General features: G+C 40.0%; 2 protein-coding genes across 2 annotated transcripts; both read right to left on the bottom strand.

Moving 5' to 3' along the window:
- Positions 1-463: 463 nt before the first annotated feature.
- On the bottom strand, positions 464-1,739 carry LOC145789904 (uncharacterized). The gene is made up of 2 exons (XM_082867518.1): positions 920-1,739; positions 464-838 (listed from the first exon to the last, which is right to left on the bottom strand). Exons 1-2 carry the CDS (start codon positions 1,397-1,399, stop codon positions 464-466), a joined length of 855 nt encoding a protein of 284 aa, XP_082723644.1. The 5' UTR covers positions 1,400-1,739.
- A 3,335-nt stretch (positions 1,740-5,074) lies between these two features.
- LOC114289987 (uncharacterized) lies at positions 5,075-8,815 on the bottom strand. The gene is made up of 2 exons (XM_028233840.2): positions 7,278-8,815; positions 5,075-5,388 (listed from the first exon to the last, which is right to left on the bottom strand). The coding sequence occupies exons 1-2, from the start codon at positions 8,553-8,555 to the stop codon at positions 5,314-5,316; spliced, it is 1,353 nt and encodes a 450-aa protein (XP_028089641.2). The 5' UTR covers positions 8,556-8,815; the 3' UTR covers positions 5,075-5,313.
- Between the last annotated feature and the right edge of the window lie 3,959 nt (positions 8,816-12,774).

Genomic DNA, 12,774 nt, shown 5'->3' with positions numbered 1-12,774 from the left:
AAGATTCTTCACTGTTAGCCACTGCAGGGACTGAGACCTCGGACGATTCGGGTGGAACCTCGTCGGCCACTTTTTCCGCTTGTATCTCGGCATCAATCTTTGCTAATGATTCCTCAACACTTCTTTCTATCAAGAGAAGATTGGACGATAGCTGCCCAGTAGCTGTTTCCTTAGTTGCCTCCTTGGCCTCATCACCCTCCTCATCCAAGGTTAAGTCCATAACCTGCTCAGTAGGAGGAGGGGACTTGGCTACGACGGCATCCTTGGGTTTTCTCACCAAGGCTTCTTCATTGGTTTCCTTATCTTCATCCTCGGCATCAACATCAGATTCTGATTCACCTTCAGGTGGAGGTGGAGGAAATGGCAAAGGGATGGCATCAGCATTCCGAAGGGGCGAGTCAACAGGGAGATCAAGCTTCTTTATCAGAGACATCCAACCTAGGGAAAATCCCCTGTTGCATGCCTACCTGACTTGAAGCTTATAATCTTCTGCGACGTCGGCCATACCTTGGGCGTAGGCCTTTTCATCGGCCTCTTTGACTTCGGCCTCTTTTGTGGCCAGAGCTTGCTGGAGTTCTTTCTCCGCTTGGGCCTTCTGAACCTCGACCTCTCTTTTCTCGGCCTCAGCAACTTTTCTAACGGCCTCAGCAGATTCGGCCTTCTCAAGAGCTAAAGTTTGAACTTTAGTTGCAGCCTCGGCTTGATCCTCCAGTTTTTTCATTTTTGCTTCAAGGGACTTTATCTCTCTCTTCATGGAAGATGCTTCCCTTTTCATATCAACCAACCTTTGACGATTTTCAAAAGATTGCATTGAAAATGAATGGGCATGCTGAATGGCCTGCAGAAAAACAGAAGTATTAGACAGTACTCTCAGTAAAAAACGGAAGAAAAAATCACAAGTACAAACAGAAATACTTACTTGAACGGAGTGTTGGAGCATGAGAGCGTAATTCTCGTACTCACTAAGCTTAGCATTTCGCTCCAAGTCATTCGGAAGGAGAAGCGCAGTGCTGAGGGCGACACCAACGTTAATGTCGTCGGCACTTTCGCTAGCCATAATGGGCCTATCCTCCAGGGATAGATCAGGGGCCCAGGGGACGTCGGGCTTCTTTGAAGCCGAGGTCGTCGCAGACGATGACCTTGGCCTCTTTGATTGTGTAGACCCTGAGGGTTGACCCTCAGCCGACCTCTTGGTGGAAACAGAGGTTGATTTTCTGCTTTCTGCCAGCTTTGAAATAGGCACAGCATCCTCAGCTTTGGCATCTGTAGCCTTGGCCTTGGGCTGAGCCTTTTTAACTCTCTTTGGTTTTGGTGGGAGCATTGACTGCGTTGGCGCAGCTTCGGCGTCAGTTGGAAGATCGGCGAGAAGGTCTTGAACGACAGGCCTTGGACGAACCATCTCGGCAGTCTTTACAAGCCTTCGTCGACGTTTACGTTCAGGAATTGGTATTAAGTAGGGGGCCGAAGTAGATGGAAGATCGGCTGGGTCAGATGTAGACTCTTGGTCTGTTCGGGATGTAGAAGCCGTTAAGGTTATGGCCGTGGGTGGAGAAAGGCTCTTCTTCCTTTTTCTTGGGACGTCGGGTAGAGTGGATTTATATGTAGGGATGAAGTTTAGTAACAGTGGGGCTTTTCGTTTATGGATTGGAAGGTTAAGGAGTGTTTTCAGATCTGTTCCTGGGAAGAAGGATTGACGAAAATTTTTCGGTGGCTGACGAAGATCTGCAGGACAAAGAAACAGACGTCAGAAACAAAAAATATTAAAGACTTAAATAAAAACAACTAAGCGTTGACTCAGGGCTCTTACTCTTGCCCTCTGTAATTGTTCGAGGAAGAGGGTAGAGGTGGACATCTTCATCTGGGCCAAATTCCCAATTTCCAGAAGCAATGAGAAAATCATCTCCAGCCCCCTTGTTGGAGTCTGGGAGGTCGGCTACAATTTTGTACTGAGTAGATCTCGGCTTAAGGTAATAAACGAAACCCCTATCCTTCAGGTCAAGAGGGCACATGGTATAACAGTATTGAAGGTCGGCCAGGGTAATTCTAAGGTTCTCTTGCCTAGCTAAGGCTATAATACCATTAATCACCCTATAAGAGTTGATAGTAAGTTGCATGGGGTTTAGCTTGTAGAAATAAAGAACTTCACGAAAGAGGGGATGAAGTGGAAGCCGAAGTCCACATTCGGTAAAAGCTACTATAGGAAAGGGCATTGTATGATCTGTGGGCATGATGGTATCGTTATCCCCAGCCAGCTTAAGAAGATGGGCGTTTTTAGGAAGGGTTACAAGAACCTCGGTAAAGATCTAAGAAAAAGCCGGTAAGGCTTATTTCAGTTTTCCCTAAATTTGAAGGTTCTACGCACAAATTCCAAATCTATGAGCTATGAAGATAAAGATCGAAGGCACAGATCTGGGGCAGATACGAAAAACAGAAAACAAAGACGAAATTTCAGATTCAAGAAACAGAGGTATAGCTCTCAGAAACAATAGAGATAAAAAAAAAAAATCAAGAACAGTGGCAAGAAGAGTGGTGAAAAAGTATAGAAGTTCAAGGTGCAGCCACGACTCAAGGTACAAATAAATCCAAGGCTTCGAACAAGATCAGTAATGGCAACAGGCAGACAAAAGTACATAAAGAGAAATTAACATTGAAGGGAATGAATCTTACCGGAATAGATGAAGCCGGGGCAATGTTCGCCGAGCTCAAAAACCGGTTGCAACAGCGAAGAAGGCTTCGCAAGAATGAGGGATTAAGGGCAGTTCCAGAAGAGAGGTCGAAGCAATGGCAGATTCAAAGAAGAAAAAGCTTTCAGAGAGAGAAAGAGCAAGAAGACAGAATGCAAAAGTGAAGGAAAAATAGAGGTAAAGGAAAAGTTTTGTCAAAAACGTGAAACAGCGGCAGAAATAGGGTAATTATTGCGCCTAGGGCAACGCACGCGTCAGACGGCGCAGACGAACGAACAGACAGCTTTCAGGCGCGTCACCGACACGCTCCAATGAAGACAAAACACGTAAAAAAAACAGTTAGATATGCATGACAGCTCATGAGCGTGGGAGAGTACGATCGAAGCCTTGTTCTCCGAAGAGAACACATCGGCTGAAAGTAGATAATCTTGGCTAATCAGTTTTTGAACCATTACTCAGAAAAGAAGTGGCAAAATATCGGAATAGGTTCCATCGCCTCAGAATGCCGAGGTAATAGAACCTAGAGGGCAGTTGTGGGGATGTATTTCCTGAATACCAACACGTGGCATGGTGACGCCGACGTGTCAGCCGAGGTGCCACGTGTCCTGGTAGTTAAGCCGAGATGATCTCGGAGTCGCCGAGGTTATCCCCGAAGATATCGGAATCCGAGATAAGCAGATAAGGGACAAGAGTCCTAAGGCAAAGAGGGGACTTAACCAAGATAAGGATAAAGCTCTTAGGGAGTTTTATCTTTATCTCTTATAGAGTCCAGAGTAAGCAGTAAATTGATGTTCATAGAAGTCATACTTCTAGTGGGACTTGGATTGAGTATATTATAAAAGAGAGGCACCCCCGTGGGTGCAAGGTATGCAATTTATGTTTTGAGTATTCAGTTTAGCACTTGATTATCTTTGAGAGATATACTGACTTGATCGTCGGAGTGCCCGGGTGGAAGAACCACCGCCGGAGCTTTTTCTTTCTGTTACAGGTTGCTAAAGCCATCTATTCTGCCTGTGCTCTCCAGCTGATCACTAAACGGGCAGTGTGGTCAGATTTTCACCCCCACACACACATATATATATATATATATATATATTACATTACAATTTTAATCAAGTAGTTTCATTGGATTGGAGTACATAGAACCATCAGTCAATGGTCCAATAGTCTTACGATTATCTATCTTTTTAAGATTATATATATGTTTTATCTCACATTTAAAATGTTTTTGGAATAAAACGAAAGCTAAGGTACCGTTTGGTAACACTTACGTTTTCAATTTTCTGTTTATATTTACAAAAATTTTAAAAACTCAAATAAAAACTTGTTTGGTAAAATTTTTGATTTATAAATCAGTGGTCTCAATTTATAAATTTGGCCAAAAAATGAAAACATAAAAATGTGTTTCTATTTTGAGTTTTTAGCTTTTTTTTTTTTTTTTTTACCACCCAACACTAGTCACCACCTGCCACCATTTTCCACCACCGTCTTCCGCCACCACCACCCACCCCCCACCACCACCTGCCACCACCACTCACCTGCCACCACCACCCACCACCCACCCACTCGCCACCACCACCACCACCACCACCCATCTGCCATCCACCCACCACCACCCATCTGCCATCCACCCACCACCTGCCACTACCATCCACCGCCCGCCACCACCACCCGCCACCTACTTGCCACCACTACTCACCACCCACCTGCCACCACCACCCACCACCCGCCACCGTCACCCACCCACCCACCCACCGTCACCACCCACCACCACCTGCCATTCGCCACCCACCTGCCACCACCACGTACTACCCGCCACTGCCGCCGCCACCACCACCACCCACTTGCTACCACCCGCCACCGTCACCCACCCACCCACCTACCCACCACCACCCGCCATCCGCCACCCACCCGCCGCCGCCACCACCACCACCCACTCGCTACCACCCACCACCGTCACCCACCTACCCACCCACCACCACCCAACACCACCAGCTACCCACTACCCACCGTCACCACTTTCCACCACCATCTTCCGCTGCCACTTGCCATTTCTCACTCTTTTTTATATTTTAAATTTTTTTTAAACATTTTGTCAATTACCAAACGCGTTTGTAGTTTATGTTTTTCTAAAAATAAATAAAAAATAAACAAAAACCAGTTTATAAAATTTTTGTAAATATAAACTGAAAACATAAACGTTACCAAACACACCCTAATAAATCATTCTGTCTTTCTGGAATAAAACATTCTTATCCCTTCCCCTCCAACAGAAGACAATATCATTGATATTCTTATAAAACTATGTGAAAAATATATATATATATATATATTTTTAAAAATTGCACACGCCAACATCCATCACAAATCACAACTTATAACATGAAAAATTGCACACACCAACCCAAAAGTTTTGGGATCTTTATTATACTGAAGCAGAAAGACATCTGCTGCATGAACACACTTAAAAGAGTTCATACAATACTTCTCCACAAAAGCTGAAGTTTATAATGCCTTTAAAACACCAAACAGTGAGTAGTGCCACAGCTAGAGGAAAACAAGCCTTCTCTTTATTTAGTAGGTTATTACTGTGGCACGACTGCCATTCGAAAGGCTTCCATCGTTCTATTTAATCATCATAGTGCTTGCGGTGGTGGTGGTGGTGGTGGTGGTGTTTCTTCTCCTCCTCATCATCATCAGCACCCTGCCAAATTCAATCCAAAATTGTAAACATGAGACAATTACAAGAAATGATGAGTTATACTACAAAACCAAACAATCGAAGTGTTCTTTTGGGAAGTGAACAAGAAGCTGCGTTTTGCAGCTCAAAAAACGCAACCAACAGCAGCCTAAAACGCTGACTATCATTGTTCTGCAAAACATAGAAACTAACTCGACAATTTTAAGTCTATTCTAATCATTGTATTCATTGTTTCACTGCGAGCCCTTCTGAGCTTCTCGGCCAAGGGAATCACATATGGTTATTCTTGGAAATTGATGTACTGCTCACCGTCACACAAATGATCTGAGATAAAGCTACTGTTCTCATAGCAGCAACACCATATTTAATTCTAAAAATTTATGAAGCATAAAGGCAATCAGGATTGGACCCCTCTATTTGTCTTTCATGCACCTGAATAACAAAGGCCCTGCTCCTTTTAATTAGAAACTAGGGGGGGAAAAAAGAGGCGAAGAAACCGTTTGAAGTGGCGAAGGCCTATGCTACAGTAAGAAAGAAACTACACTGACGGTTACGAAGTCACTTGGTTGAACTAACAACCACTTCTAATGTATTAGCTGATCATATTGACCTCTCTCTCTCTCTCTCTATATATATATAGATGAAACTTGTATCCTAAAATGAGAAGCAGAGTGGTAATTTGGGGATACGAATAAGCAGAAGGTTCAAATCCTATTTTCTAGAAAACCAAACAAGTATGCAAATGAAGGTGGAGCATTTCTATGCTTTAAGATGGCAAATGTAGCCCACTCTGAAGCAATTACAAAAAATGAAGTTTAGGTGTGCACTCATTCAAGTGAAATATTAAAATTTTTCTTGCACAAACTAACAAACATGGTTTAGGTACGCACTCATTTGAGATACATTCAGGTGCACCGATTCAAGTGAAATATTAAAATTTAATTCAAGATACATTTAAGCCATGGTTTCTGTGATGCTATTTTAAATAGCTCTAAACAGTCTCAAATTAATTGTCCATCCCACACCATATTATAATTATTGGAGCAATTTGAGCAATTTATACTTTCATTTTTTTCTTTTAGTAACCCCTTGGTGCATAAAAACAACACCGCAATGCAGAGATCAAAGTTGAGATAAAACATATATGTAAAACTAGAGCACAAGACTAACAAATTTAAATGTGTATTCATGTAACAAAACAAAATACAACCAAATTTTTTATGAAAATCAAAGAAATGAACAAAGTAACTAGTACCAATGCAATTTAAACAAACAAATAGGACACAAATAGGCTGCAGTCACTGTGGGCTCTTAGTAATTTAACAAATGGAATTCAAATGGGCAAGCATATAAATAAAATAAGCAGTTTAAAGGGGTATTTATCCATCCCAACACGTATCAATATACATGTATAGATATTAATAAATAAAAAAAAAATGGAAATTTCAACACAAATACCAGGAATTATCAACCAAAACAAAAAGAACAGGAAAAAAATTATGAAGTATCACAAAACATCTGGGGTGATAAAAGAACTGAACAGCTTGAGCTCCACTCATATTTGACTCGTTAAAAATTCGTCCGAACCCAATTCGTTAAGTAAACAGAACAACTTTAACACATTCTGAAATTCTTTCAACTCAAATTTCAACAGTCAATAAGTCTGAAACTATATAAAAATATTAAATTACTCAAACTCAGCTCAACAAAAACTCGTTTGATATGGGCTAAAAATTTAACAACGAAACTAAAATAAATTTTGAACCTTTCAGAGTTTTAAAAACAAACTTCAAACAATTTGGCGTTTGATTCGTTTATCATCCCTACATCTATGAAATTTGCAAGAAATCCTAATCACTAAAAAAGGCAATGGAGAAAGAACATGAACTCACATATTTTTTGCGGCCATAGCCCTCATCCTCCTCATCATCACGCTTCTCATAACTAGGTTTCCGGTACTCTTCCTCCTCAGGCCGCTCATAGCTTGGCCTGTCATAAGTTGGCCTCCCATAACCCCCTCCTTCCTCACTCGGCCTCCCGTAACTCGGTGCCTCGAACTCAGTCCTCTGAGGCCTCCCACCGTAACCACCACCACCACCTTCTTCTTCCTCCCCATAGCTCGGCTTCTTACCATACCCAGATCCAAACTCCGGCTCAGCAGCATCCATTTCGGGTCTCCGCCCAAACCCAGATCCGTATTCGGAGCTTGGCTCCTGATATTCACTCTTGCGCCCGTACCCAGATCCGTATTCAGTGCTAGGTACTTCCGGTTCAGGCCTACGACCGTACCCAGATCCAAATCCCGGACTAGGCTCCTCATACTCAGTCTCAGTCTTCCTACCATACCCGGAACCGTATTCAGAACTGGGTACTTCCGGTTCAGGCCTACGACCGTACCCAGATCCAAATCCCGGACTAGGCTCCTCATACTCAGTCTCAGTCTTCCTACCATACCCGGAACCGTATTCAGAACTGGGTACTTCCGGTTCAGGCCTACGACCGTACCCAGATCCAAATCCCGGACTAGGTTCCTCATACTCAGTCTCAGTCTTCCTACCATACCCGGAACCGTATTCAGAACTGGGTACTTCCGGTTCAGGCCTACGACCGTACCCAGATTCAAATCCCGGACTAGGCTCTTCATACTCAGTCTCGGTCTCAGTCTTCCTACCATACCCAGATCCGTATTCCGAACCGGGTCTCTCGAATTCAGGTTTCCGATCATACCCAGATCCGTACTCCGAACTGGGTCTCTCGTATTCAGGTTTCCGGCCATACTCCGAACTGGGAGGTCCACCAAACCCACCAGGCCGATTTATCCCCGGCTGAAACCCATAATTGGGTTTAGACCCGTCGTACCCACCATCACCACCGCCGTGGGAGGGACCAGGGCGGGGCTTGGGGCGACCATAGCTCTTGTACTCGGTGTCAAGAGCTTCGACGGCATAAGCGGAGGGCTCGGCGGAGGAGGAGTAGCGGGGGCGATCGGAGTCGAAGTCGGAGGAGGAGGTGGTGGTGGTGGTGGTGGGGTAACAGATCTCCGATGACGGAGGAAGAGGGCGGCCGTAGGTGAGGGCTATGTCGTATCCGCCGTCGTAAGGAGTGGGATCGTACTCGTCGAAGTCGTCGACATCGTCGTCACGGTGGTGGTCGCGGGGATAGTACGACATCGTTTCTTCGTTCTCTCTCTGTGTGTATTGCTTTTGGTCTAGCTGTGAATCTGTGATGAGTTCTGATAATGGAGGGAGTGAAATCAACGACTTTCATAGAGAGGAGTTGGCACGGCTAAACGGTGTCGTGCGTACAGAATACGATGGCGTTTTTAGGAATGTGGGTTTAGCTGTGTTTGCCGACAAATGAACGAGTGGAGTGGGAATGGACGACTCCTCTCTGTCGACTTCTTACCATAAAGTTGCGATTTTTAGGCCTCGTTTGGTAACGGAACAGGTTTTTTTTTTTTTTTAGAAATATTTAAATTTTTTAGTTAAAATATGAAATAAGAAAATTTAATATCTTTATAATTATTTTTTATTTTTTAGAAAATGATATTAAAAAAAAAAAAACAGTGAATGACACACAAAAAAATAAAAAATTCTTTTTTTATTTTTTTAATATATATTTTTTTCAATTAATATACTACTGGAAAATATGATATAATTTTATTAATTTTGAATGTTTATATTTTATACAATGAATGAGATTCATAATTTTAAAATTATAATATTATAATATGTGTGTTAATATATTAATTAATATAATAATTGAGGTATGTAACCCTATTATTTTTTTGGGCCGGGCTTTGGTCCAGTCTATCATCGGACTGGACCGTGCTGTTGGACCCGTAGAGGCCTATCACGGGTCCCGTTTTGAAAATCTGAACCGTTCAATATGTAGAATTCGTCGAGTATTATATACTTATAAAAAATCACGTTGATCGGATATCGATAGTTATGTGATCAAAACAGTTTTTTATCAACCGTTAATTTATTCACCGTCTATTTTTTTTTATATACAAAACTGATTTGATCACATAGTTATCGATATCCGATCAATGTGATTTTTCATAACTATATAGTACTTGACGAGTTCTACACATTGAATGATTTAGATTTTTAAAACAGAACCCGTGGTGAATCCCCACAAATCTAACAGCATAATCCAATCTGATGACAAACTGGACCAAAGCCGGAATCCATTTTTTTAAATGCCAAACTTGAAGTCATGACCACCATCCACCTATCCCTAAGTCTCTTCGTTATTCTGTTTTAATATATTCTATTTTATTTTTTTCATGATAATAAATATTTTAATTATTATACTATTTCTTTAAAATTTATAGATCTTAATCTAATTCAATTTCCATCTGGGAACAGTTGCATAGGGTTAAAAAGTCAAAATATCATATAAAAAGTTAAAAGAGTTATTTATCTATTTTTTTTAGGAAAATTTTATTATACACTTTCATTGAAAGGAATGTATCATATGCACTCTTAATTATATTATTTTTTTTCTATAGTTATAACTAATTTTTTCTCTAGTGAGGACAATATTTTAATTATGACTTATAAAATCTTTGATTATATGTGAGACTTCTAAATTTTATAAATCCTAATAAGACCCTCACTTTTGAACTATTATAATAAAAGCTCATAGTTCCCCGTTTATTCGCAAAATTAACTTTAGAATTGAAAACGTATCACGGATGAATCCGTACAAACCCTAATTGATCTCGTTAACTTAGAAATCATTTCTAACACTCTAGTATTAATTATTTAACTATCAAATTTTAAATTAGTAGCTTAAAATCCTAATTTTCGATTTTCATCATTTCATTCGGTGGTGTGTCTTTTATTTCAAAGCAAGATCATTCGAACCAAATTATTTTTCCTAACATTATTTTAATTAATACTACTCTTGAAATAGATATTCCAATCAATTCCAAACACACACATTTTATTTTAATTACATTTTGAGCTCAAATCATTTTTATACATATAAAAGCACACCTCAAATATTATAATATTTTTTTCAAATTATCTACAATATGTCTATATATAAGTAAATGAGAAAAGACCCTCAAATCTATATCACATGGCCAGTCACCCTAGCATATACACTTTTAGTGTACTTTTGGAAACAACATTGCATGATTCATGGAGGAAAATTTGACCTTAGTACCATAATTCAAGGAAATTTGTCTTGTATTTATAACTAGCTTAGTTCCAATTAAACATAACCCTAACTAGAATTTGTTTAAATACATAATTAAGGTCCTAATCACCCCTCATTCCATTACATTGAAACTAAATCAAAGAACTATTCAATTGAATTGGAACCAAGGGCAAAATAGGCTTTTTATCATTTCCCCTCCCCTAAAAATATACCACTCATCTCCACCTTTTGAGCACAGAACACACTCACACACTACATATCCAGTTGAGAAAGAGAGGAAGAGAGCTTTGGTGGTAGAGGAAAGGAAAAAAGAGAAGAAATTGTACAAACTTTTCAACTAGGCAACAAGTAAGCTATGCCACAACACAACACTCTCTTATTTTTCCTTTCAAATACATGCTCTTAAAAATTTTAAACATTCATTTTAGATGTGTTTTGATGGTACTTTTGTGTTAAAAATGAAAGGAGTTGAGTCTTGATTCTACCCTTCTTGCATTTCTCTTAATCGGTATAAGACTACCTTTTTTCTATGTCAATCTCTCAAAATTTCCAAAGACACACTTTCACCTTAAATTTCTGAGTTTAATACATATTATTTAGCATGTTTTCATCACAATAGAAGTGCAAAATTTCCCTTAGTTGACCTCTTTTCTCATTAACTTCTTATTTCAAGAACTGTGCTAGAAAAATCTGTTTTACAACCAACTTTCGAAAATTCTAGACAAATGTAGAAAAATATTCTAGACCTCGGTTTTTTGTCAAAATCTTCCTTAAGGAGTTAACTTTCAAGGAAAATTGGTTTCATTGAAAAAGAGTGAGCGGTTTGTAAGAAAATCAGATTTTCGTAATGATCGATGAATCTGGACAACGCTGGAGTGTTTCTCAAATAACTAATAATCTAGGAAAGCTATTCCATTTCCGAAACATGTTCTGAAAACTAGATTAAATTCTCTACAAACCATAAGAAGGTTGAGTTCAGGAAAAATCTGAAATAGCCTTTTCGATTTTAATCTTTAAGTGGTGCTGAATCTGGAAATTTTGTTTAGCATTGGTATTTTATGGTCTTGTGTTCATGAATATGTTTATTAATATATGATCATGTCATTGTATGATATTGCATGTGTTTTGATAATATACTGTAGACATCCCATTTTTGACTGCCCTTACGACTTGGGCACCATCACTTGCACACCCAATGATGAATGTATATGCTTGTCAAGTGCTCGAAAGTCCTCAGCAGAATGCCACAGCTCTGAGCCTCAAAACCCTACAAACCTTGTGCCTTGTTTTTGCACCAAAACCCCAGCCTTTCAAACCTGAAAATCCTGGGACCTGCAGGCCCATTTTTGTGGGCTGCCGGCCATCCTTTTTTGCTGTTGGCCACCTTCGTGCCTTGCCGGTCACAAGTGTGTTTTGTAGATATTTTCTGCCAGCTGTGCTAGCTGTTTACACAGATGTTTGCATCTACCTACACGTGTATGGATGGATGTTTCTGAGGGAGTGTGATGTTTTTCTATAAATAGAGGAACTCTCCTTCCATTTTTAAAAGGTTAGAAAAATTAGAGCAAAATTAGTTTTCTTTCTCTACAATTCTCCCTCTCTCTCTCTCTTGAAATTTCTTGAGCTTTTGCCTATACACTCTCAACCAAACATTTCCATCTTTGAGTTGAGGTACTTTTGAGCCTACTTTGAGCTCTTGAGGGTGCGTATGTGTTGAATTGTTGCTTAAAAGTGTTCTTCTCTTCAAGAGGTATAAGACTTAGTTTGGTTTCATTGCTTTGGTTGCTTCTTTTCCTACTGTTTTTCTATTGTTTTTGGGCTGTATAAACTCTGTATTTTCAGGTTGAAACTTGTGGTGCAAGGCCTTAAAGGGTAGAGGGATGGTTTACCTTTTTTTCCACCTTGCTTCTCTAGCCTTTACCCCACCTTTACAATATCTTTTTTTGAGCTTTTAAATATGAAATTTCAAAGTTATTTCAATGGCTAAAACATGTTTTGAAGTCCAAAATTGGAGTGGTTTGCCTCCCTTCCTTTTGTCTTGTTCACTAGCTTACATAGCTTCATGTTGTAGCTTACTATTTTAGCTTTTTTTGATCTTAATTCCAGCATTTCTTTTGCATGTTTTAAGACTGTTTTAGGTGTTCATTGCATTTATGCTTTGTTTTGCATGCTTATAGTTTAATTGTCCTCATAGGTTTTTTGTGTTTTAGGCCTTAG

The sequence above is a fragment of the Camellia sinensis genome, chromosome 4 (assembly GCF_055761805.1).
Source record: "Camellia sinensis isolate YWXY chromosome 4, ASM5576180v1, whole genome shotgun sequence".
NCBI lineage: Eukaryota > Viridiplantae > Streptophyta > Magnoliopsida > Ericales > Theaceae > Camellia > Camellia sinensis.
This window is presented reverse-complemented; position numbering and strand designations above follow the sequence as displayed.

What these genes read in the sequence shown, in the direction of transcription:
- LOC145789904 (XM_082867518.1), bottom strand. Translation starts at nt 1,399, where the DNA reads ATGGTTCGTCCAAGGCCTGTCGTTCAAGACCTTCTCGCCGATCTTCCA. An exon ending in TGCTCCAACACTCCGTTCAA is followed by an intron (nt 839 to 919) that starts GTAAGTATTTCT and finishes GTTTTTCTGCAG; the next exon opens with GCCATTCAGCATGCCCATTC.
- LOC114289987 (XM_028233840.2), bottom strand. Translation starts at nt 8,555, where the DNA reads ATGTCGTACTATCCCCGCGACCACCACCGTGACGACGATGTCGACGAC. An exon ending in GCTATGGCCGCAAAAAATAT is followed by an intron (nt 5,389 to 7,277) that starts GTGAGTTCATGT and finishes TGAATTTGGCAG; the next exon opens with GGTGCTGATGATGATGAGGA.